Source organism: Fundulus heteroclitus, chromosome 3 (assembly GCF_011125445.2).
Source record: "Fundulus heteroclitus isolate FHET01 chromosome 3, MU-UCD_Fhet_4.1, whole genome shotgun sequence".
NCBI lineage: Eukaryota > Metazoa > Chordata > Actinopteri > Cyprinodontiformes > Fundulidae > Fundulus > Fundulus heteroclitus.
The window spans coordinates 17,008,134-17,034,444 of NC_046363.1; the positions used below are offsets into that span (position 1 = coordinate 17,008,134).

Sequence of the window (26,311 nt, forward strand, 5' to 3'; positions counted from 1 at the left end):
AATTTGACAAAGTTGTGTTTTATGCTTGTCTATTTTGCATAGATGAGAGTCCAGCTTCCCCCAGCAGTGGCCATGCGTCCCCCAAAGTCCTCCCCTCCACCCTAAAGAGGGGGTTGTCAGAGAAAGACAAGGAGTCCAGTCTGCAGACAGGAGTTTCCCCCAACAAAACCACTCAGGAAGGTGAGTCACAAACACACACAGCAATCTAAGCAGCTATAAAAAATAAGGTCAGACCAGCTTTAACTGTGAGGATCTGACGCTTTGGCTCCCTTTGCGATCTCATTTTACTGCTGTATGTCAGGCAGGTGACAGACGTGACTGATGGATTCAGGCCATCAGCGTTGCTTATTGAAACAGCCTTTTTATCTGTTATACATCTTCAATCAGACCCCCCGTGTCTTTCTCTGGATAAAGCAGTATTGACAATCAGCCGTCAGCGTGTCCAACCCCAAAAAATCTTCTGACATTCATTTTAGTGGAAAAAAGAGAGAAAAACTCCTAAAAAATGTGGAGAATTCACTTTGATCCTGGCAGACTGATGGCTTAAACCCCCCGGTGCCTGAGCATCTATGTTTCGCTGAGAATGACACTTGTTCTAAAAGATGATGAGGCTGAAACTGATGTTTTGTAATAATGATGAACTATCAGGGTTTCCAGTCCTCGTGCTGCTGTTCTTGGCCTGTTCATTTACTTTCATAGTAAACATCCGCTACTTTTCTCGTTAGAAAAATACTGGTAGATCATGAAGGGCTTTTACAAAAGTATTGATTTAATAACTTAATCTCATAAAAATGTGGCTATTTTTCTAAAGAACCTTTTGTCATTTAATTTACCTACAAGAACATAGAAGCTTTTCATATGAATTAATTCATTTACTTTGTAGAACATGAATTCAGTACCGGAATATTACCTCATAAAGTGGATTATTTAGGGCCCTGAAGTATTTCGTCTACAGAATAGTTCATATTTATTAAAATAAGCACCGATGAACACAAGATTTTTCTCTTAACTAATTTACATTTTTTTTATTTAATTCTTTAACTAAGACAAACATGACAGAAAAATATGTTTGAAACAAATAGTGGCTTGCACAATATTTGATACTTTGATACTTAGATGCTTTGGATCCTAAGGAGAGGAATACACATGTATCTGCTAGTCTTCTTTTAAAGAACCGAGTAAAAAAACGTTAAATGGTCAATAGGACTATGGAAAATACATCATAGAAATATATGTTATAGATTTATATTTTCTGTTTCATTTGCTATCCTCTTGTTTTACGTTCCATTTGTTCTACTCAGGTCTCGTCTCTCTGTTTCTGTTGTTTTCAGTGAAGTCAGCATCAGACGCTGCTCAGAAATCCAGCCCTCACAGCACCAACTCCGACGACCCAGGCTCCTTTAAAGCCAAGGACAAATGTCCAAACCCAGACAAGAGCAAGGCGACCAGCAAGAAGTCCTCAGACTCAGGGGAAGAGGCGGACAAGGACTTTATATTAATATGAGCCATTCACCACGTCTCAGGCTACCTTTTAGAAGACTAACTCCAAGGAAGCAAATCGCCCATGGTTTATTTTTTACAGTAAGATGCAAACCTGCAGTTCCTGTTTGACCACAACGTACAAATCGGTTTGGCAGGCATGAGTTCTGCTCCGGAAGAAGAAAGTTTAAAGCTTGTAATGTGGGACAGACTGCAGTGTGCCTCCAAGGCAAAAACCAAAACTGTGCTTAATCTGACGAGAGCTTCCTTGACCCAGACAGTGATTTCACCACATGGTTAGTCCACCTTGCTCATCCTCACCTTTCTTACTAACTCTTCACGGTCTGAGAAGATGAGTCCACCTCCCATAGACCGTAAATAATAAATCATGAAGCAAAGTCAAGATTTGAACATTTCTAAAAAATAAATAAATCAATAAAGCAAGGTGCTTTGAGAGACTTTGATTACAACTAACAATCTACTGGTTTTTTTTTTTCCTGCTTGCTGCCGTCGCTCGACACCCAGGGACCAAACGCAACAATAACCGCCATACCAGGATCACTGTACTTGAAGCCAAATCACATTAGCAAACAAGGATCGTTTCGGATCTCTGATATATTTTTGATGGATTTTTTAAACAAATCTCTTTTCAGTATGTGCAAGTTAATATGTGACTGGAAATGTTATGCAATTTTTTTTTTTTTTTAGATTTACGGGAACAAGCAGGTTTCAGCTGAGTGTCTTAAGCAGAGACACAAATCAGAGAGGTTGTGTGGTTTCCTTTTTTTAGGTGGAACAGCTACAGGCCGACGTACAATGAGCAGCGCTGAGTTATTCTGCGTGTGAACGCTGGAGTGGCCATATGACGTGTTGTTGCTTTGAGAGGACTGGGGGTGGACTGTGACTTTAAGGCTAATCAGTATGGCTTCAGCACTGTTAAATAACTGCACCTCTATATATTCAAACACTGTGGACAACAGGATTATTTGTTTCTCTTTCTCTGGGAGGGGAGCTTAGGAAATAAAAGAAAAGTGCAATAGAGCATTATGTAGGGTCATTTCTGGAGCATATCTTTAGTGTAATTTCTTAAAGCAAGTTTTGAACTGTTCTACTGTTATTTTTGCTAACAAATAACATTGAGACTTTGAATCGCTCCTAAAAAGACACGGATTGTCTGCTTCCAGAAATAAAACACTAAATCTGGTCATTAGGATTTCGCTAGTGTCCGACATGTCCGGTGACGGCAAGGAACTTAATGTGAAACAGGACTGTTGTATAAAGAAATCGTGTTTAAGACCGTTTCAGTGGGTTCTTTGGGGGGAAAAAGCAAAACACTGAAGGAACTCCAGCCTTCATAGACTCCCGCAGCAGTTTCTTTTTAATCTGCCTCATTTTGCGTCGTTCGTTAGAAACTTGTAAAATTTCCTAATTCTTATGCCTAAGAAATAAGAAATAAATGCACAGCAAAAGGCGGCAATCACACTGCTTGTTTGAAAAAGCGATAATGATGCACTGTGTGGAGTGAAAGTGAACTGTGGGTAGGTGACGACAACATTCTTTTGTTTTTTGTTTTTCTTCGCCAAGAGCTGAAAATGTCCGTTTCACACTGCTGGCGGAGTTGGGCTAATTCTGAAATTTCATTTGCGAATGAAAAAAAACACAACTAATGTAAATGACTGATAATTAACAGTAAACAGTTTACAACGTATTTGATTGTTTTTTTTCTGTTTTGTGATTATTTTAATTATTTTCTGCAGAATCTGTGTCATGTTGGAGTAATTTCTGTGACTATAGTAAAGAACTAAAAATGCATCGGTGTTGCTGGGTGAAAGCATAGGCTGATGAACTATGATGGCAGATTTCCTGGGATTTCTGGTATTTTTGGCATCTGCAGCTGTTAACTTCCACATCCCGCCACTGTGTGGATGCCGTTGTGCTCGGCCTTTTGTGCAGGGCTCCTACAGAGTCTTAAATCGGGTTAAAAAAAAAAATTTAATCTTTGCAAATTTGGGTAAGTAGGGGAAAAAAAGAAAACTGAGCAAAGAACACGTTTGACTAACCAGGGTTTATTTCTTGTTCCATAATCTAAAAAACAAAATGCTAATTTTCAGAAAACATCAGGAGCTTTGGTTTATTCATATCTGCAATTCTTTACCTTTGATTTACCAAATACAAACTTAAGCTTTAGCTCAAGGCATTGATTGTTTTACTGTGTTTTACAGACAGAACCCTGAGAAAAAAACGATTTTTGGCTCCCATTTTGGTTTTTTAACTGGTGCCATTAGCGAGATTTAACTCGCTAATGGCACACCAGATCTAGACTTGAACCAGGATCTAGACCCTAATTTGTTATCATGAATTTTGCTTTGAATTACCTTTTTAATCAGTAATATTCTGGTCTGGATTTTGACGAGTCTCCATTGTTTTGATTTAGAAAGAGATGACGCTAAGCGGTTGAGACACTTTAAGACTTTTGTAGAGGCCCTGTACATACTACAAACCTTTGTGAGAGCTTGATGATTTTTTTTTTAACTATGTGATGCAACATCAACAAAAACTGTGCATTAAGTGTTGGATTTTTGCGTGCTTGTACCTTAAAAAGAGCCAGACTGAAGTCGGGGCCCGGAGCTCCGACTGGTGCACCTTTCCCACAATGTGGAGTCTGTTGATGTCTTTCTCTGGCGTTACGGTGGGACTGTCCTTCCTCGTCGCTCGTCACGGTTTACAGATAACACTGTATTTGTTGTATATAGTCAATCTGTCCTGGATGTATACGACTACAGAATCATCATCTTTTTTTGTTTTACTTTTTTTTTTTTTGTCTCCGGAGTGTACCGGGGAGCTAAAAATGACAGGATGCTTCCACGTTGCATGTTGTTTAAATTAAATACACTCTCATGTGGCTGTGTTAAGTTACTCTTTCCCATCTTCTCAGTTCAGCAGCAGCACAACGCCGCAGAGCTTCTGTTTATAAAAGACGAAAAAAACAAGTTGAAAGTAACTCCGCATCATGGGCGTCTGTTTCTTTTCGTTGACGTTGAGTGTACAGACACGCCAGTGCTCGGTAGCATTCAGTGTAGACGTGTGAGTCTGTGTGTTACTGCATGATGTGGCTTCTGGATGTAATCGTGTGCTTTCTGACATACGGGCCCGTGTGTTTAGAAATGTGGAGCACAAGCAGAATGCAAAATAGTCACACCCCTGTGTAAAAAACATGAAATCCTCTGTTGTTTTGGTACTAAGTACACTACTACACTAGGGATCTGTTTGTAACTTATTTGAAATAAAATAAAGCAACTAATGGCTGATGTTCGTTGTTGGTTTTAATGTTGGTCACTTTGAACGCATTTTTTTTTTTTTTTTTTTTTTTTTAGAAAAGAAACTCTGAAAGAAGACTCATGTTTGCTCATTTAATTTAATGAAACCCTTTCTTTTTGTGTCGCGGCTCGGCATGTTTTTAGTAACGCTTGTGTTCTAATACTGATTAAAATCATTTTATATGCTTTTCTTTTGACTTTTTTTGGCACAAATCCAGTCACGGTCATGGAGAAAGCTTAAAGTTTGCTTTGCACAAGGCATCCACTAGATGGCCCATGTGTTTTGTGCTGTGAAGACGCCCCCCCCCCCCTCATACACAGGCTTGGTGACACACAGAAAGGGGAGAGGCGTGGTTTCTTTGGTTGGTAAGAAAGAGCATATGTCAACCAAGCAGGCTGCTGAGGAGAGCAGCACAGTTCATCTCTTCAGACGTCCTTGTTTCTACGTGCAGAAGTTTCAAGCTGCCTTTTCTTCAGCAGGATGGACAGTACTTTTGACAAGCTGGATGCTGCAGGTTTCTTGGAAATCTGGCAACACTTTGATGCAGATGGTGAGGACATTTCATGTCAAAAATCTTTAATATAAAGCAGTGTTACCCTCAGCTTTGATCATTTTTGTTGTGCTGATATTGTCGGACCTTAGTTTTTTTTTTTTTTTTTTTTTATCATGGGTGGAGCAGGTAACTGTGATGTCACACTGTATATAGCCTACCAAAAAAGTAGGAAAATAAATGTTTTTTTGTGTCAGTTTTTGTAGGAAAACCTGTTGTGAAATTTAAGTAGTTTTCATTTACATGTCCCAACTTCTTGTATTTGTGTTTTTCTTGTGGTAGATAACGGCTACATCGAGGGCAAAGAGCTGGATGACTTTTTCCGGCACATGATGAAAAGACTGGGCCCACAGGTGAGCGATTGTTTTATCTGCAGGAATATAACTCCTAATTTATGCTCACAGCAGTTAAATACACTTTCACAGAAGGCAAGCAACAGTTTGTGGCATAAACTGCACATGGAAGCTTTACTTGGACACAGTTGGGGAGTATTGTGCTGTTGCAGCTAGAAGGTCCTGGGTTCGAATCCCAGCCTGGGGTCTTTCTGCATAGAGTCTGCATGTGTGATTTCTCTCTGAGTACCCAAGCTTCCTCCCACAGTACAAACACATGACTGTCAGATTAATTGGTATCTATCTATCTATCTATCTATCTATCTATCTATCTATCTATCTATCTATCTATCTATCTATCTATCTATCTATGTCTTTATTTCATAGTGGTAATTATTGAAATAATGTCAATTCATCTTTTTCCTTATTTTTTTATGATTTGGTTCATATCATGGGGCACAGTATGAGATAATTAAAGATTACATTTATTTCTTGGAAATTACGCTAAAGCATTGTGAAATGTAAGTCTCTGCTGTGTGTGCTGCAGCAGATGTTAGCAGCACTCTAAATGAGCAAAGTCTCTGTAATGATGTTGGAAAATACAATTACAAAAATCTGGAAAGTATGGAGGAACGACTTTGGTTGATCCAGTTCCAAACGAGATGGGAGAAAAGAGCGTCTTGAGCATGTTCGCTAATGGCACATCATGTTCACAGAGCAAAGTTAAATGTGGTTAGGCTGAGTAATGGCCGAGCCCTTTCTCTGACCAGTTTTAATGGAAACTCCAATGAGCATACATCTACTGCCTGCTCTTTTCAGCGTTCTGAGCAGACTCCCTTGGATACTAATTGGGTTGTGCTAAAACAAACAGATCACCACACTTATATTACTCTTTCCTTTCTGATGTTTGCTTTCCGCCTCTAATGCCCTCAGGAGGAATGGTGTTCAATGGATTTCTGTCAAGCAACAAAGACACTCCACAGCCATCCCATCTGCTCCTGCCCCTGTTTACTTTAGTGCATCATTTTGATGCCATTTGTTGGTCCGTCAGCTGGTTCCTCCTCTGCAGCAACATCGTTTTTTGCGCACTCTGCTATACTACTCTATCAGTAAAACCCAAACTGGATTTGGTGGGTTTAGCATTCTGTCAGCTTAAAGGGCAATATGCTTACCTGAGCAATATATTTCCATCCAAAAGGGTGCATGGTTAAAAGGAAAAAGGAAAGAAAAACCTTCTTCTCAATTCTTAAGTCCTGATTTCACAAGTCTGTGTTCTGAATTTTGAAATGGACTTGGTTTGGATGAAAAATATATTAATTAATAAATAAATAAACAGGAAAAAGCTTTATTACTGCTCTAATATTTTTGGTTTTGCCTTTCTTTCTTTTTTCCTTTCCTCCTTATTCGTTCTATCATGGTGCTGAATTGTTTGTGATTTATGCAACATAGAGATGATAAAGCCAAAATGCTAAGCGTTGGACTTAGATGTAAACAAATTATAAACAAATAAAATCTATTTTTACCTGGAAAATATTGGAATTTTAAAATATAAAAACTCAAGTCATAATGTTTTTACCTTAGCAAACTTAGACCTTTTTCTTACCAAAATTGTGTATGTTTTAAAAAAAATTAAGAATTAAGCCTACATCTCAGTAAAAAAAAATTAAAAAAATAATATCAAGAAGAATATCAGGAAACAAACACCTCTTGATCCTTTGCAGGATTGAAAATTAGTTTTAAGATTGTTACATTCATTCTTGGTCAGTTTAACCCATTGCCAACTGGTACCCCCATTTTTCACCACAGCAATCACATTTTCTCCCAACTACTTTCCATTTTATCCTTGTAAACCAACCATTTTGTAACCACTTACTTAAACCACCACATTATTTTTCTTTGTCGTTAAGCATTTGAAAAATAAGCAATCAAAAATAATTGTGAAGCAACTAACACATTTCTTTGCAGTTGACTATCAGTAGATTATGGGAAATTACCTAAAATCATTGGTTGTAAAAGCAGGTACAAAACAACCCATAGTGAGTACCAGTCAGCACTTGCTTGGTATGAAACTTATGAAACCTAATGGTAAGCAGCCTCTGGTCGTTTCCACAAAAACGCCTAGAAAACAAAATGGCAGTTGGTCTAAATGAGCGTCACTTCCTGCAGACAGGTCTAAACACCGCTGAAAGTAGAAGTTTTAGTTGCTGGTTTAAGTCTTTCAGGTATTTATCAAAGCAATTATTGACAAAAAACATCACAGGGTATTCAAAAATAATTTTTGTCATTTAATTCCTCACAGTAGCTGTTCAGCTGATTTATCGGATATTATTTATCTGAGACCCATTAGAGGCCAGATGTTACGCTTGTCTGGGTTTTTATGGAGTGCCTTTCATCCAGCAGTGAATCTTGATCTTGATTCACGGTAACTCTCTGGTGCCTTATTGTCTGCAGACAGCGTCCTTTGCTCTGCACAAAGTGATGATTCAGGTTGAAGCACCATGGAGCAACATGTTGCCATAGTTACACGAAGCTGGCAATTAGGAAACTTGGTTGCTAAGTCATACTTTTAGCAGCTGGAAGACTATTTACCTTAAATTGTGACTCCGTTTTACAGAAGAAGCAGAAACATGCAGGAAAACACTTAGATAATTCTGATAGAATTATCTAAGTGTTATTAGTTCCTGTTTATTTTAGCTAAAACTGTGCAGGCAGAGAGTGTTGACCTCTACTGGTGCCTCTGTGGTGGGATTAGGACTCCACTGCTGCTTGATTGGTGGGATGGGAAACACCAGGGACCAGTGGGTCACACGGAAACAGACTCAATCTGGTCTCAAACTCTAGTCCTCGAGGGCCGGTGTCCTGCAACTTTTAGACGCGTCTCTGCATCAACACACCTGACACCAATATGAGCTCATTAGCAGAGCCAGGGAGGTAGTTTAGCCATTTGATCCAGGTGTGCAGCGCAGTTATAGGTCGCAGGACACCAGCCTGCAACCTTTCCATCTGCAAACCCTTCTCAGGTACTCTGACTTTTTTTTTAAGATTATTGTTTGTTTGCAGATAATGGTCGTACTGATATACATTAACATATTTAATTGACTGATTTCCATCAGTTTGACTTACAGAAAGCTAAATGCTCAATGAAGAATTTATGTCTGCTTTATTGGATATATAACAAAGTACTTCTCTCAGTGTTGGATGCCATGGTTGGGTCAAGTGCAGCACAGTGAACCACAGACCCTGTTAGATTGCTTGAGTTCAGAAAGCAGACCTTCACAGGGAAATGTTCTTGCATTATCAGGGTAACCATGGAGACGTTGCCAAAAATAAGAATGACTAAGCCAAAGATGTCAATTTTTCTTTTTTATGCGATGCGCTTTAAAAGTGTTTAATTCAAAAAAATGTTTTTGTGCAGCACTTTAGTCAACATCACACTGTGTCCTGTCTTGGATTTGGATTGAAAGAAAACTGAAATTTAATGATTTTTTTATTTGCTTTTTGTTCACAGGAGAAAGCCACTGAGGACAGGGTTCAAAGACTAAAGCAGCGGTTCATGTCTGCCTATGATGTGACTGCTGATGGGAAACTACAGATTCAAGAGGTATTATTTCTCAGAGGTTAATGCCGTCATTCAGGCAGAGGCCGAGTTAAAAATAGTCCTAAGAAAAGGCTGCCTCATTCACACAAGAAAAGGTGTTAGTGTTTTTTTTTTTTTTTTTCTTGTTACATCTGATGGATGAATTTGCATTCAGCGTAATCACAGAAACATTTCTACATTTCAGAGGCAAAAGCTTGTTGGACTTTAAAAGCATCGATTTGATCTGCAGACATGAACTATGATGGCCTTAAATGAGACGATGGCAAAACAAACACTGGTGCAAACTTCTACTTTAATTGAGTCTAACCGCATGTAGCTCCAGATCTTATTAAGCGTTCGTTTGTTCATGATGCTTCACGTCCAAATACGTTACGTCTCTGACTCGTGTCTGGAAAGGGAGAAATGGATATTCAGTCATGACAAGAAGGAAAGCAGTGTAATGGTCCGTATGGCCACCTGCATGATTTTAAGTGTTGGTCTACCATCTACGTCAAAACTTGCCTGACCCACTGAGGCACGGACTCCACTAGACCGCTAGTTTTCCTGTGGTATCTGGCATAAAGGTGGAAGCTAAAGATTATTTAAGTCCTTTAAGTTTTGAGGGTGGGGCCTCCATGGATCCGATGCTAGGGATGCTTAATTAGATTGAAATGTAGATAATTTGGAGGCCAAGTAAATCTTTATTTATGCAGGTATCCTCATTGAGACAGAAGTTGCCATTTACAAGAGACCTGTTGGCAGATCTTTAAAAACTATTACAGAAAAAATAAAGACTTACTATAATACAGTATCACAATGTTTAAAATAAACAATTGAGAAACTAAAACCTAAGAGCCAGACCAAAAAAAGACATTTAAAAAAAATAGTTTTAATGAGTAATAAAAACACAGATAAATCCTGTTCCTGTTGGATTATTTCAGGTTAAAGGTGCAGAGTTTTTTTTTTTTTTTTTTTTTTTTTTTTTTTTTTTTTTTTTTTTTCTCTCTAACTCTGTTTGGACATGTTGTGTTATTGCTTCTGTATTTGTCTCCCAAGCACAACATCACCATCATCAATCTGTAGATTCTCCAGTCATTTACAGCTGTTATGGTGGCTGTAACTGTGTCGTTTCCTGAAACCAGACGGACAAGATGTTGGTTACACACAAATGTTCTTTAAGCTGATCATTGTTTTCAAAGCTCTGGCTAATGCAACGTTTTGAGCTAATACCTCTTTAGCAAGCCAGGCTCGCCACCGTTCTGTGGGGGAAAACAAAAGCGGCATATGACGTACCTGGAATGATGATGGTTTATATATGAGACTGGTTCAGCTATAGTATCAGCTGCTACAAGTAAAGGAGAGGATGTTGTTCTCGCTGATTTCTCAGAATCAAGACCCTAACCCATCAAAGGCTTCATCAAAAAATCATTCAGATGATATGAAGTGCCTGTTTAAACGACTGAGCATCTCTGACATATCAGATACCACTGTTTGAGTTTCTAGTTGATGATTGGGGACATTCAATCAACACAGTCTTAACAGTTGGACAAAATGTATTTAGGTAATTTAAACTTTTTGTAGTCTGATACAAATTATGTACTTGTGTTTGCTTTCTTAATGGCAGCAGTGCACTAGCTTTGTGACTGATGGAAATGTAACGGATAAACACTAAAGCCATATTTCTTTGCATTCCCCTGTGCACAAGATTTGCTAATTCGGTGGTAAACCAGGGACTAACAGAGGACTTCTGTCTAAAATAATAAAAACCATAAAAGTAATCCCATGTGAACTACATAGAAACAAAAGGGTTGTTTCAATGAGACAAGCAGTAGCTCTTTAGGCCTCACTGCATTTGACAAATCAGAATACAGCGGTATTCATCAAGCATTTAATTTTAAAGCTACCATTGCATAAAATGTATCACTATTTCCTTTTGGCCCTCTTCTCTATAACTTCAGTTTCCTTTCAACACTACTGCTGTTTTTGACACATTTTAACATAGCTTGCCTTGTGCCTGCTTCCTGTTTATTTAACTTCCCCTTTTGTATCGACCCTCGTTCTCGCTGCGTCTTCACCTTTTATTTGTTGCCTCCATCAAAATAAGTCTTTTTTATTTTTATTCTGAAAGTAAGACAAAAAATATGCAACTGCTATGAGACATTCATGCAAACTGGTCCTGCAAACTTGAAACCATTAAAACCTAACAGATTGAAGGGCATATGAAAGAATCGCCATCCAAACCACCATGTGTTCTCAAAAAAACATGGCTTTAAAGTACAAGCACTAGAAAAGGACCCTTCAAGTTTTTTATGATGTACAAAAGGCACTTTTAATAGTTTAAACACTGAGTTTTCTGTATAGTTAGATGTGCTGCAACGGAGTTCCACAGATTAAAGTTGCTTTTATTCACACTGATCTCAGGCTAGAGCAGAGCAGGTGATCTTTGATCAAACTGTGTCCTGATTAACAAGACTGCAGCCTAAGTGTATAATTTATTCTTCAGGAAAGCAATGATTTATTCCCATCACTCATTTGAAACACACACACACACACACAGACCTTAAGGCTTTGACTCTTTCAAATACTGAGAGAAGAAATCAATAAGTGTCTTCCATAAGTGGCCTGTTGCAGGCAGTGATTTACTGTGGTTGATGCAGGAGCAGCGAGTTCAACATGGTGGACCCGCTTGACATTTATATAAAAACCAATTCCGGATCTATAACTCCTGCCAAGAATTGGCGTCAACAAGTGCTGTTTTGTTTCAGATGTTTAGCAGGGAACAGGCTCCATTTCAAATCCACATGCACTGATCATACTAATATTAAACTTCATCTGCAATGAAATGTGAAAAGTTCATACACCTAGATACCTCTAAGGGTCAGATTTAATACATCTTTAAGCTTTAATCCCACAGCTGTGTTTAATGTACATAGTTCTGAGACATCTACTTAAAGGTGCCATGACATCTCAGTATAAACCATTTCATATGGCTAATATTGCTGCATTTGGTACCACACACACACACACACACACACACACACACACACACACACCCCTTCCCCCCTCCATCCACACCTCCCTTCTGGGCGCATCACTCCGTCAGAAATCAATATTATGGTTTTACGGCTGATGAAGTTTGTGTTACAGGATGTCAGACAGGCAAGGCCAAGCTGACCATAGGCTTTAACCTGGTGGCGAGATCCAGCTGCATATTCCCACGACACAGGAGTATGCAGCTGGGATCCAGGTCTTCACCGCAGTCTCTGTGGAGGGAGAGCTTACGGTGATTGTGGAGGACTGCGGTGCAGAGTGAAATCTCTAGACAGTGACAGCAGTTTGGCTGCTCAGTCAGTCAACCTAATTTTTCAGTTACAAACACACCTTCCTTACATTTGACAGCATTTAGAAATTAAATAAACTTATGGGTCATGACAGCGTTGTGGTCGCCACCTTTCATGTTGGTACAGATTTTTTATTTTTTTTTAATCCTTTCATAAACTACGACTTGAATTACCCACAGAAAACAGTCTTCAGCAAAGTCCCTCTAAATTAACTTCAGCCACTCTTCTGTGACTCTCTCCTCCTTTGGGAGTTAGTGGAACCTTCGTGCATTTTTGATAACCCTCAACCCTTTTTAGTGACCACTATGAAGTTAGTTCCTCCTCTCAAGTCAGACCATCAGCTGGGGGGGTGGAGGGGAGGGGGAAGGTTGTTTGCTTGATGGTGTGCTCTGATTGGACAATATAAATTAACAAAGCTGACCGCCCCTGAGCAGGTATTCAATTTAGACAATAACACGGCCTCATCTGTGGACAACAGATCATATTACTCCCCCAAAATTTGTTGTCATGGTCGCTTTTAACAAGATTAGTTTTTCCCGAAACTTCCTGTATCAAATTCTGTATTTCTGCCTTTAAGTGTTGTTTTTTTTTTTTTTTAATAAATAAAAATTTTTAGGTTTAAAGACTTTTGAAAGTTAAGTAACTGTAAAAATAAGGCTCAATTATCACAACAAACCTAAACATGTTTTAACTGGAAGTATGGTTAATTGAGATACTTAAGGTGTTTTTGTTGCTTTTAATAGATTCCTGACCTGCTACATTTATGTAAGACACAAAATCAAGATGCTTTGAGAAGCATTTGGAAAACATGGTAAAAGCGTGGCTATAAGCAGCTTTGTATCAAAGAAAGTTGTTAAATCCTCCATTAAACCTGTAACCATAATGTATTATGCAGTCAATATTAATATCTTTGATTTTTACAGAAAGTACTTTGTTGAAATGGTACTCAATATGGATTGTATATAATCTGCAAATTATTTACATTTATAAATTTCAATAGTTGGGACATTTCTTGGTTATTGTCTTCACAGCAGCTGCTCAGACTGTTGCTGGCTGCAGGCCCTCCTTTGCACACAATCTGCTGCTTTAGCCCCATATACCTTGTGGTTTCTTCTTTGCTTTGCATGTCTACTCGTCACCCTCCTAATTGCCCCTCAGGGATAAATAAAGTTCTGATTAGTGAAAGTGGGTCCAAAATGTCCTAAAAATTGGTGTGGGGTTGTTATGAAACGTCCAATGGCTGAATGGTGATTTGTATTTGATAAGATACAATGACTTAACCCATTGGAGAGATGCTTGGCAAATGCACTGCAAACAAAATTTAACCTGCAATCTAATAAGCAGATTGCACATTGCATCTGCAAAAGTCCTAACTCCGTTATGACTTGGGCAAATGCGCATTTGCGGCGTTCGAAACATTTTGGCTACCAAGCAAACCACGCTGTGACTGTAATTTGTGTTGAGTGCATGTAGCAGATGTGAACATAAGGCTCACAGCTACACTATAGCTTTAGTAAGACGATCTGTCTGTTTGTGTACAGCAAAAGTGTTATAACACTTGAACAGCAGTATGTATCACTAATGACGTCTTCAGAAAATTACCAATAATGTTCAACAGCAACTACCACAACTTTTTTTTAAAGTAGTACCGACGACAACATTCAGATTATTAATGTCTTTTGGCCCAATAGGAAAAGTTAATGTTAACAGGATGTTTAGACCATTAGCAAGTCATATTTCCTACCATACCATGTTTGTGCAACATTTTTCTTCTAAACTATCTATATATAAATGCTTCTTTAAATACATTTATTTTTGCCTAATCCTGTGAGTTACTTCTCTACTGTTGCTATTCCGTGCTTTCAAAATGTTTTATAGTCTTGAAAGCATGTTTTGAGATGCCTTCACAGATAGAAGCCAAAAAGGAAGTCAGCAATTTTATCTGCAAGCCACAAGATCCTGTTAAAGCTTCATGCAGTGCTGGTACACTTTCCGTGTCTGTTCACTTAAAACACGAACTGAAATAAACCACATGTCACTGCTATAGCCCCACTATTGAAGAATAAAGACTTACATACTTGGTGAAGAACAGCTCAACAAAGCCAAGTCAAACTGTCAACATTGTCTGTTTGTATTTTGTGCATTTAGCAGTCAGTTGTTTAGAAAATCGACTTGATTATTAACTCTGAGGCATATTCATAAGCCTTGTCTCAGACGCCCAGTGGTAAGGCCTTAAAGGGAGTTGGGTCTCTGCAGGGAGCCACACTGTTGGTGCATTGTCCTTGTTAAGGCTTCATCTGTCATCTTCTGATGGGTTGCACTCTCTTTTTTATTACCGTTATCGTCATGGACAGTTTAATCTACTAATGTAGGGCGGACATTGAGATGCCAGACAGGCTCAATAAGAACTGGAGGGGAGCCAAAGGAGCTGGCGCAGAGGCCCTGCAGTGGTGGGTTTGTGAATAATCTTTAATTGTGCCCTGCTCAGTAAATCAATCTTTTAATTTATTTTATACATGGCTTCAGCCTTTTTTCTCAGTTAAATTAATTGGAGTGGTATTTTCCATCACAATGAACCAGTTAATTAGGATATCTTCACATGTCACTAGAGTTTTTGAGATGTTTTCAGCAGCAAATGTTTTTTTTTTTTTTTATTAAACCCACCTCTGTCTTACCAAGATTAAAAGATAACACTGAAATAGAGCAAACTTCTCTCGTTTGCTTTTTGTAAAACTTGACTCTGGGTGCATCTTAGGACTGAGATCTCTGCTTGTTGCCCGTTTTCCAGCTAGCCACCATGATTCTGCCTGAAGAAGAGAACTTCTTGTTGATTTTCCGAAGAGAAACTCCTCTGGACAACAGCGTTGACTTTATGAAGGTAAAGGTGGACATTTTGAAATGAGTCAACTAAAAACACTACTAAATTCATTCATTTCACATGCAGTGATAAACATTAATGATTAGCTTGATGATATATGTTTCTTGGTCTGGTAGACTCATGCTGTTGCCCTTTGGCTGTAAATGCCTTCAGAAAAGCACATTTGCGCAGGTCCTCCATGCATTCCTGACATCTTGTCTGGTCCAAAAACTTTGTACCATATCTTAAATCAGATGTTGCAATATTTTCCCTGTGGAAAATACTGCTGCTTACCTGTTGATTGGAAAGGTAAAGTATGCGTGCATCAGTCCACCTTAAACGCTTTGTAGGTATGAATGCAGTCTGATTTGTTGCACCATCAAGCTGAGCCCTGAGGTCAGTAGGTCATCTGTTACTTGAAGATCTAGCTTCTAATGAGCAATTCTTTGACCCGTACGCAAAGGCAAGTCAGTTTGGACTTACCCTCACCTCATTTTTGGTGTGTGTGTGTGTGTGTGTGTGTGTGTGTGTGTGTGTGTGTGTGTGTGTGTGTGTGTGTGTGTTTTTTTTTTTACATTTATTTATTTGCATAAATATTTGTCTCCATGTACAAAAAACCTGGCATCCTAAAAGCAATTATTGGTTATTTAGCTATTTATTAGGTTATTTCTATTTTGGTTTTAGGTTTATATGGTATGAAACGTTTTGTAGGTTAAAGAATCTTCATAAAACATTGAATTTTGAAAACAATGAGAACTGATAAAAACTGAATTTGTGAATCCAGACTTTTTTTTATTCCAGGCTGTATGTTACACTTGTTTCTGGGTAGCTGTTATTTTGCCAAAGCTGCTTCGAAGTCGGAACCTCTAGTTGCACTTTAAATTTAGTTAATTTTCTTTATCCTTGTGTTTAAGGCTATTGGTCAGAAATAAACAGATGCAGACAAAAAGGGGCATTATGTTAGTAGGTTGTAAGCACATTCAATAGAAGGAATTTGCTAGCTGTTTGTTTGTGACCTTTCACCTCATTTAAAGATTAGATTTAAACATTTTGTCAAGTCTGGAACCCCTGTTCTAAATGACCTGCTTTGCATCTCCATATCAGTCACTTACTTGCATTACATATTGACTTAAAGACTCAGAATAACATTATTGGCTAACATTTATTTAATGAATACCCATTTTTGTTCGGTCTCACTGCAGATATGGAGGAAGTATGACATCGACTGCAGCGGCTACATATCGGCCCAGGAGCTGAAGGTGAGGCTCTATCCAAAAACAGTAGTTTTTTGTTTTTTTTAATCTGGCATATGGAGTTTAGCTAGAATAAATGTAAATGCTTGGGGGGTGGGGTTAAAACCTTTGACCAGATCTCTTCTAATTCTCACCCAAATGCTTGGACCAGTATTTTGAATTGGCTTTTTAGTTCTTTCAACATCCTCATAGAAGATAAATGGTTGAATTAACACACTTAGTCACTTTTGGAAACAATGTTAAATGTTTGATAAATTCATTTAAAATGATTCCCTATAGTGTATAATTTGTGTGGGCAATTGCTCCAATGAGTCTTGGTCTAAAACGACTCCAAACCTCCCAGCAGTAATTAATGCAGGTTTAATCCAGACAAAATAAAGTGATGCTAGAAGGTACTAAAAGTTTTTTTTTTTTTTTTTTTTTTTTTTTTTTTTTTTTTTTTTTTACGATTTGTTTTAATTTATCGGCATGGGGGGCAAAAGGCAAGAGTTGCCAATCGTTTAGTCAGAGGCTTGGTTTGCTTGTTTGGAGGAGAAAACGCAGCAATGATCTACGAGGGAAAACCAATGCTTTCTGTCCGTAATGATTGCTTCCACAAGTGATCAGGCAATCAATGTGTTTCTGCTGTCTTTGTATTTTTTTCTTCTCCTAGGCTTTCTTGAAAGATCTATTTCAGCAGCACCACAAAGAAGCATCCCCTGAAAAACTGGAAGAATACACCGATGCAATGGTATACAACCTGTGCTCTCTCACACACTTTAAGACTTTGGCTGGTACATCCACTCCATATTACAACAATGTGATGTTTATATAAAATCTGTCTGGAAAACACTTTATTCACAGCTATGAGATAATACAGTTTATCTTTAAAAGATTTAAGGCATGGGTCCCCCTTTTTTCTTTCTTTCTGTTTTAACGGTGATTTTGGTTGCTGAACTATTCCAAAATCTGATTATTCCCCAAATAGAGTGGATTATCATTGTTAAAAATTACCCTTTTGCACAAATGCTGTTATCCTAAATTAAATGCACATCCTCCTGTAAGATTAACATCTTAATTTTCCAGTTATGGAGCATTTTACATATTAAGAAGGGTACTAAAAACATCAAACTTCTTTCCTGTTATACTTTTGCAATGATTAATATAAATGTTGTATACAGTCTACATTTTAAAGTCCTGGGGCAATTTCTACCTTCAAGCCACAGCATGATCTTTTTCAGATTTTTATGCATTTACATGTTGAAAAACTGAGAACTAAAGTGACTTACAGATTGGTTTGTAGCCAAACAGCACAGGTCAATTTGTTGTGACAGACTTTTTTAAAAAAATTAACAAATGCATCTGATTTCATTGCAGATGAAAATATTTGACAAAAACAAGGACGGCCGTTTGGATCTGAATGATTTAGCAAGGTACTTTTTTTTTATCAAGATTTGGTGCTAAAAGTTGGTAGTTATGTAAAACTTACAAATGCAAGGTTATGATCAGTTAAACTTGGGTTTATGTTGAAGGATCTTGGCTTTGGAAGAGAATTTCCTGCTCCAGTTCCAGATGGATGTAAGTACAGTATTTTGCTGTGAAACAAGAATAAATGAAATTATCTAATGTGTTGATCAAAAACACCATTTCACTGATAAAAGACACATGTCCCTTTTTTTTTTTTTTTTTAAAAGGCTGGCAGCAAAGAGGAGAGGAAGCGGGACTTTGAGAAGATTTTTGCCCATTATGATGTTGTAAGTTCATGAAGCTTGGCAGGAACATGTCTGCTACAAAATCATCCCTTTAATGTGTACAGGCCATACAACAAACATTATATGGAAGCAACAATGTTAGCCTTTTAAAGAGAAATATGTATAATATGTATGTATGTATGTATGTATGTATGTATGTATGTATGTATGTATGTATGTATGTATGATTATAATGTGTGTAGGTAGAGACAAAAATCTAGTAAAAATGAGGAAAACTTGGTTGGAACCAAACGGCTGTGATTCTGTTGACACGGCAAGTTACTGTAAACATGCAGGAAAACAAAATGGCTTTTTTCCCTCTGTTCTGTTTTGATAGTTTAAGGGTCTGCCTTGGTGTGCAACTATGCAAATAACAAAAAGTAAAAATCAGTGCCTATTACAGCTTTTCACCCGAGTTTCCCTGGATCCCATGAAACAATGTCTGGCACTCCAGCAATGGTGTCAGATCTGCTGAACGATGTGAGTCGGGGCGCATTAGAGCTGAAAGCATTATAGCATAGTTCTCCCTTTTTTTTTTAATTGACAGAGGCTGCAGCTGGAGTTTTTTTGTCTAACTCCAAAGATTTAATTTTCTTGCACAGTTTATTCTTTACATGTGTTCACAATTCACCTTTCAGCTAGTGATGTCACAGGTTTCCTTTGTTTGTTTTTGACCAACATGTAACTTACTGCAAGTCAATTAGGTATTTCAATGTCAATGTTTCTCTAAGTTTCTCATTGGAATACATAAACAGAAGAACATTGTGTCCCCCCACCTCCCTCCATGAACAACAGTTCCTGGTGTTAACTTGGAGAGTTTGGAGAAGACCGTGTTTTAAAGCATGTCTTTAGCCATTGTTCCTGTCAGACACAAGTTGTTCCTTTTTGTGGCAGATAGCAAATCATACCAAGTTCCTGTACAATTTCTAATGGGTTACTGTGGAAAAATTATCCGATTGATGATGGGAAAAGGTAAACGATTATAAACAGATTATTTTTAAAATGACAGCGGCTAATCATCATCACGGTTTGAGACCTAGAGCTATATAGCAGTCTGGTGGTTCTGATTTGTTGCAGTAACGATTGCCTGAGGGAAGCTCCCCTCGGGGCTCCCTTGTCTGTCATATTGCAGCTGGAATGAGACCCAGTGGGTCACCACACTACCCACAGATTTAATTGTCTTGTTTTCCTCTTGCAGATTCAGTTTAGTCTAAAAAGCAATGGACCAAACGCACAGCCAGTGTTGAGGGAGAAATGAGCAGGAGATGTTCGTTCTCAGTGTGGACTGTTGACAGTGTTCGGGTTGTAGAGGATGCGTTTGTTTATTGGTCTCTGGACGTTTTGAAGTATTTGGGGACAGGCTTGTCTGAGGGGAAGGTTAAAGGTGTCTGTTCATCTGCACAACGACCCAGTGCACCTTCTGGGTTGCTATTTTTTTATTAAATTTTTTTTCCCCCAGTGTCCTGTCTAGCAATGTGGCAATAGGAATTGATGTCTCAATGCCAGATAGAGCTCGACAGATTTTGCTTTTACAAGTGGAGCGAACAGCTTTCGCCATAGTGCTCTACTTGATTTATGCTTATAAATAGCTTTATTGTGATTCTTGCAAGGATAATTTCAAATTATATGGACATTACAATGGGAGAGTAAAGGAAGAACAAGTGAAAGAGAAAAAAGAGTAGAGGTGAAAGAAAGAGATAAAAGGGAGAGAATGATAAAACCTTCTCCGTCTGCTCCGTCACCTGGAAAGAGAGATGCAAAAAGAACAGCACAACCAACAGACATAAAGCAACAGATACAATCGAATAACACCTAGATGCCATTGCTAAATCATATATATTATTATGTAAGCTGACATGTGTAATGTGATACTTGAAAAAAGAAAGTGAAAGAACATAAATAAATAAATTATAAGATTACTGTATATAAGTGAACACTTAATACCTGGGACCCAGCACCTGTGGGAGTATGTGAGAGTGCACTAGTTTAGGTGAAAACTAGTCCCCGCGAAGAGGCCGCCGGGAGTGGGCCGACGCACGCCCAGAAACCCGCCCCAAACCCGAAGCCAACCAATGCGCCAGAGGGCCAAGGCGCCTGCCAACGAAGCGGAGGAGGGCAGGACGTGGGGGGATGGGCTCCGCACCTAGCGGAGACTTGAGATGTTCTTGGGAGAGGGGGAGCGGACCACACCCATACCTGGGGGGGGGGGGGAAGAAAACTCATTCACAACATCCCTCCCTTGTGCCCCACTCACCACACACAGATTAAAAAAAAAAAAAAAAAGACGCTGTACACACATTCCCACATAACACTCGCATCCAACACTGACCAGAGGGGGGGGGTCACCCCAAATCGACTATACGACTGCCTGTGCCCGACCCCCAGCCCCGCCCCCGGACCGGGCCCCCCAAAGAGGGCGGGCCAACACGACCTGTACGAGCCACCCAGCCAGAGTCCCCCTCACCCCCTAAATACCTAATAAACCCCCTCCCTCCCCCACCTTACCCTTGCCACCCCTGCCCCCCGCCCCTCCTGGGGGGAGCGGAGGCGTCAGCCCCAGACTTGGCAAGCCACTGACTACCCATTGCAGCCCCCCGCCAAGACCCCGGACACAGTGGCCCGCACCTCCTCCAGGCCTCAGACTCCTTGCCGCCATCGGAGAACGGGGGTGTGCAGAAGACCCCGATCCTCCCTACGCCCGCTCAGATGTTGTGTTGTTGCATGTTGTTCTCAAGTGCGTTTAAAAACTGGGAGCGCCGAAGGGGGTGCATGGCACAGCCCCCCCCCCCCCCCCCCCCACCCCCCTCCGGAAGGAAGCTGGTGCCAGCGCACCCCCTCCGGGCAACTGCCCAGAACCCTCAATGTCTAAGTGGGAGAGGAGGTGAAGGGAGCCGTCCGAGGTGAGGCTCACACAACATAACCCCCAACCCCCCCCCCCCCCCAGACGTCTTCCTGGGTTGCTATTAGTCCAAGTGTTGTTTTGACAGGTCAGATGGTGGCTAAAGACATGGTGTTTGTCTATTGGATATGATTCTGCATTTAAAATATCTCAAGCCTTACAATGATGTTTTGCCCATAGGAAAAAAAGTGGAAGCAGTAGAACTGCTGCCCACAAACATGCAATCTGTTACTTTCTTTGCATCCAAACTGAAATAACCTTTCACATCCTCACCTCTAATCTTTGTCACTGTGTAATTGGTCAGATTTTCACATTTGCATACTGTGGCGTGTGAGTAAGCTCGGCACAGAGCAGATGAATCCACTTAGTTAATTTTGAGTAATAAAAGGCAATTGGATAAACCGGCCAATTTGTGGTCAAGTCACAATCTGGTTCATTACAATGTAAAATCAGGACTCTTGAACAAGCTTCTAAGTGTAGTCCTTGACTGTGCACAAGCAGAAAATGTTCAAGACAAATTTGATTTTACAATCTAATCGGTGAAAGAAAAGCTTCAAGGCCACTACTTCTAATACTGAACCTGCTGGCTTTAGCTAAATTTCACAATAGTAGTACCAGCGTAGTGTTAAAAGAATCTGCTGGTATGAAACATTCAAAGATGCCCTTTTCAAGTTTAGTTCTGACATCCATGAGTGAGGGATTAAATTACAAACTTTAGAACTGCATACAACTTTAGTGATATGGAAATATAGTTTTACAGGTTTTGGTCTAATTGACAAACTACCTTTGAACCTTTTTTCATAAAACCACGAGTGGGAGGGTTACAGAGTAACGTTTATTTAGTGAGTGCTGTGTGCATTAATAGTCGCCATTCAGAGGGGTTAAAAGATTTAGGCTGGTACCATGTTGAGTTGTTTCAAAGTGTACAATATGTAAAGTACAGGTCGATTTTTCTGTATTTACATTTAAGTCTTTGGTTTCACTTTTGCCATCAATTTTTATCATTGCAGTGATTTATTGTTATACATATGTTTGCTTTTTCTGTTTGTTTTTAACAATTGTATGCAGAAATGACTCTGAAGCTCTCTGCGATTTTAGAAAAAATGTAATTATTTTTCTGTAATATGTTAAGTTTCTTATTTTGTCTTTCTCCTCTACTTATTCTCCCGCCCTCTGATTATCCATCTCCAGAGTAAGACCGGAGCCCTGGAGGGTCCTGAGGTGGACGGCTTTGTCAAAGACATGATGGAGCTTGTCAGGGTAGGAGTCCTATTTATGCTTTTTCAGCTGTAAACTCGGTATCACTGTATGAATATAATTTATTCAAAACAGTATTACACTCATTTAGTATAAACGTGCTATTTGAATCATAGTTTACATGACGTTTCCTGATTTAGATTTGAATACATCATCTTGTCTTGTGATTCAGTGACACTCCTTGGCAATTTGTGGTCTACATCTGGGGTCATCAGCCTTTAACATCCAAAGAGCCATTTTCACTTTTGCTCTGATTAATTTGTCCAGAACTGTGAAACCAACCTGAAGCTTTGGAAAAATATAGCTTTTTATTTTCTAAACCTGCTGTATAAAGATTTGGTTGCTGGTGGTCTTACCTTTTGATATAAACTTCTTGTCTAACTTTAACTAAGCAAATGGGTACGAGCCTCCCACTGGGTAATTACTGCTTGTCCGATTTATGTTTCTGTTGGCAACAACTTATTTAACCTCAACTGGTGCAATGAATTGCTCCTCATTTCTTAAACAACCACGTGGAACGACACGTCCCGTGGTTGTGGAAAAGATGTCAGTCTGTTTAACGGTAAAATCATTGGCACGCATCAAACGAGAAAACGTCTAAGGAAAATGCAGAAACTACCAAAACTGGGTAAAGAACTGTCCAACGCATTTTTAAAAACTGGAAGGATAGTGGGAACCAATCACTTTGAGGAAAAAAATGTGGCTGGAAAAACAAATCCTGAATGATCGTTATCGACGATCACTTAAACGTTTGAAATCAAATCAAAGAAAAACAGAACTCCAAGCAAAGTTTAATAGTGAAGGTAAGAGCGTTTCCACATTCACAATGTGAAGGGAACTCAACGGATTCGTACTGAACAGCTGTGTAGCCTTAAGAAAACCACTAATCAGTGAGGTTAATCAGAAAAAAGGCTTCAGTTGGCTAGGGAGCATAAAGATTGGACTCTGGAGCAATGGAAGAAGGTCTGAGTGATGGACGCATCAGGGCAAGAAGAGAGGCAGGTGAAGTGATTTACCCATCATGCCTAGTGTGTACTGTACCAGTCTGTGGGGGCAGTGCTATGATCTGGTGTTGCTGCAGTTGGTCAGGTTTAGGTTCAGCAACAGTATGAGCTCCAAGAATGAGGCCAGCTGACAACCTGAACATACTGAATGACCAGGTTATTCCATCAATGGATGTTTTCTTCACTGATGGCACGGGCATATTCCAGATGACAATGCCAGGATCAAATTGTGAAAGAGTGGTTCAGGGAGCAGGAGACATCATTTTCACACATGGATTGGCCACCAGAGTCCAGACCTTAACCCCATTGAGAATATTTGGGATGTACTGGAGACGGCTTTGTGCAGTGGGCAGACTTTACCATCATCAATGCAGGATCTTGGTGTAAGATTAATGCAACACTGGATGGAAATAAATCTTGTGAAATTGCAGAAGCTTATCGAAAAACAATGACACAGTGAATTTGTGCAGTAATCACACATTCATGGGGAGTAGTGGCCTAGTGGTTAGAGCACAGAGCTTTGGTCCCAGAGGTTCTGAGTTCAACTCCCACAAGCTGCCATTCTGGGTCCCTGAGCAAGACCCTTAACCCCCAATTGATCCTCAGGCGCCACACAGTGGCAGCCCACTGCTCCCCAAGGGGATGGGTTAAGAAGCAGAAGTGAATGTCTCCATTGTGAGATCAATAAAGTTCAATTATAAATATTATTATTATTAATCAGGCGGTCCAAAGAAATATCAGTGTGAACTTTTTGGTTTAATTTTTTTTTAAAGTTTAACAAATTCAGAAATAATACTGTTTGAAAACATTCCATGTGAAACAAAATGTATATCTTGTGGCTTGTTGAAGAAAGAAAATTAAAATTACCAAAACAAGTTTCTTTGCATTACCTTGGTCCTAAGTGGAAGGTGCTGCATTGGTGAAAGTAGTATATAAAGTGTCTAGAACAGAAAGAGGATTTGTATTTTAAATGGTGTTTAGTGGTTAAGCTCAAATGTTCCTTTGTGGGAATGAGTCCCTATGAAGGACCATTTGTGCTAAAACTGGAGCTGGATTTGTCAACCACAGATCATTTTAGAATAAAAAAATGTTTGGCATGCTGCAGACTTTAAACACTCAGTTTCTTCTATTCATCTCACATTTACTAATCAATGTACTGCTTCTTGCATTTTATTCTGTCCCCTTCAGCCCAACATAACGGGTCCTGATCTCAACAAGCTGCGAGCGGTTCTGCTGCGTCACTGTGACGTCAACAATGATGGGAAGATCCAGAAAAATGAGTTGGCTCTATGTCTGGGCGTCAAGACAAAGCCTTAAAACTCTTAAGCATATTCTTCTTAAACACTGACTGTATTATGTACCGTTGATAATATCACAATGTTATCCATATGCATCAAAATTGGACCGAACCCTTGAATGACAGATTAGACCTTGTCTCCTTTGACTTTATACTGGTTTCCTGTGTATGATTTTAAGGACAATAGTCAAAGGTTAATGTTTGCTTATATAAAACATGTTTGCTGTGAGGAATTACTTGACACGATGGTCAACGAAGTGAATGTCTCTTTTAAAGTGGAAACTTGCTAAATGAAAATTTCTAGAGATGTAAGTTAAATAATTTTGCATGTTTCTCTATAAAATGTAATGGTATGTTGTGTAGTGTATATTACATTAATGGGATATCAAGAAAATAAACTGGCATGTGATGGCATAATGGTTTTGTCCTTATTGAATCTATATATACATGTTTTTCACACTGGAAATGCTGAAGAAATAAAATATTTCATGCATTTGGTGGGGCCATTTTATTAGGTCCACCTGTAACCATGTGGAGCTATGCTAAACATATAATTGTCTAATCCAATATGAAATGGAATCAAATCCAGTTCAGTAGCTAGACACATGGCCACTGGTATTCAGATATAAAAGTGGTAGACATTTGAGATGGAGTTAATTGCAGGAAGAGATTAATATTTTAAGTGAATCACAAAATTGCCCCCATTAATATATGAAGCTAACCTAATCTGGCCCTATTTGAAATAACGACCTGCCTTTGTTGACTTGTGCTGTAACTCCCAGTAATTTGCCCGCTCTGCTGATCAGCACATGTTCTGCACTTGGTCTGTAGATCACCTTTGCTCACGCTATCAAGTTTGCACATTTTTTCTTTTTAAACACACAAACCTTTTGAATATCAGACCCTAGATAACCGAAAGTTTGTAATTTATTGAACTGAGTTTCCAAGATTTAAATTTTTAGGATCCTTGCATGACTTATTAAATATATAAAGATGACCACAAAGAGAGGTGATCATTTCATGCTGCTGCACTTTATTACATAATTTTTTAGAGGAACTGGTTCATTCTGTAAATGCCGCAAAATATAATGCATGCATTTGATTATATTTCATGGCTAATATTGCAAAATGTGGTTTTGGTGAAGTTTTATTGCATTTTAGAGTTTGAATTCATAACATTACGTAAATGTGGCGTTACAAGGGCCCAAAAACGTAATGGACAATGCTCTGATCTACAGAAACTTAACAGATGAGAAACGCTCATTGATATCCATCAATCTGGAAAGGGTTTTAAACCCATTTCTGATGCTTTGGGTTTCCAGTAAACTGCGGGGAAAAAACATTATCCACAAAAAGAGTAGATAATGAGAGAAATTTCCTGAGTCCATTCATGATTCAACAATGAGAGACTGTGGGA

General features: G+C 39.0%; 2 protein-coding genes across 6 annotated transcripts in view; both read left to right on the forward strand.

Annotated features, from left to right (window-relative positions):
- LOC105940376 (F-actin-uncapping protein LRRC16A) overlaps window positions 1–4,849 on the forward strand; it is a 79,238-nt gene extending 74,389 nt beyond the window's left edge. For 4 of the 5 annotated variants that reach the window (XM_036130852.1, XM_036130847.1, XM_036130856.1 and 1 more), the window contains 2 exons: window positions 43–180; window positions 1,332–4,849. In XM_036130852.1, the coding sequence (XP_035986745.1) occupies window positions 43–180; window positions 1,332–1,504 (311 nt within the window). In that variant the 3' untranslated portion in view covers window positions 1,505–4,849. The remainder of the gene's footprint in view (window positions 1–42; window positions 181–1,331) is intronic. The other variant, XM_036130837.1, reaches the window with a different exon arrangement.
- A 323-nt stretch (window positions 4,850–5,172) lies between these two features.
- On the forward strand, window positions 5,173–25,311 carry LOC105940366 (secretagogin). Its single transcript, XM_036130865.1, has 11 exons — window positions 5,173–5,347; window positions 5,630–5,700; window positions 9,188–9,280; window positions 15,386–15,475; window positions 16,657–16,713; window positions 17,360–17,437; window positions 18,064–18,119; window positions 18,219–18,264; window positions 18,381–18,440; window positions 22,528–22,596; window positions 24,786–25,311. The coding sequence occupies exons 1-11, from the start codon at window positions 5,278–5,280 to the stop codon at window positions 24,912–24,914; spliced, it is 819 nt and encodes a 272-aa protein (XP_035986758.1). The 5' UTR covers window positions 5,173–5,277; the 3' UTR covers window positions 24,915–25,311.
- The last annotated feature ends 1,000 nt before the right edge of the window (window positions 25,312–26,311 follow it).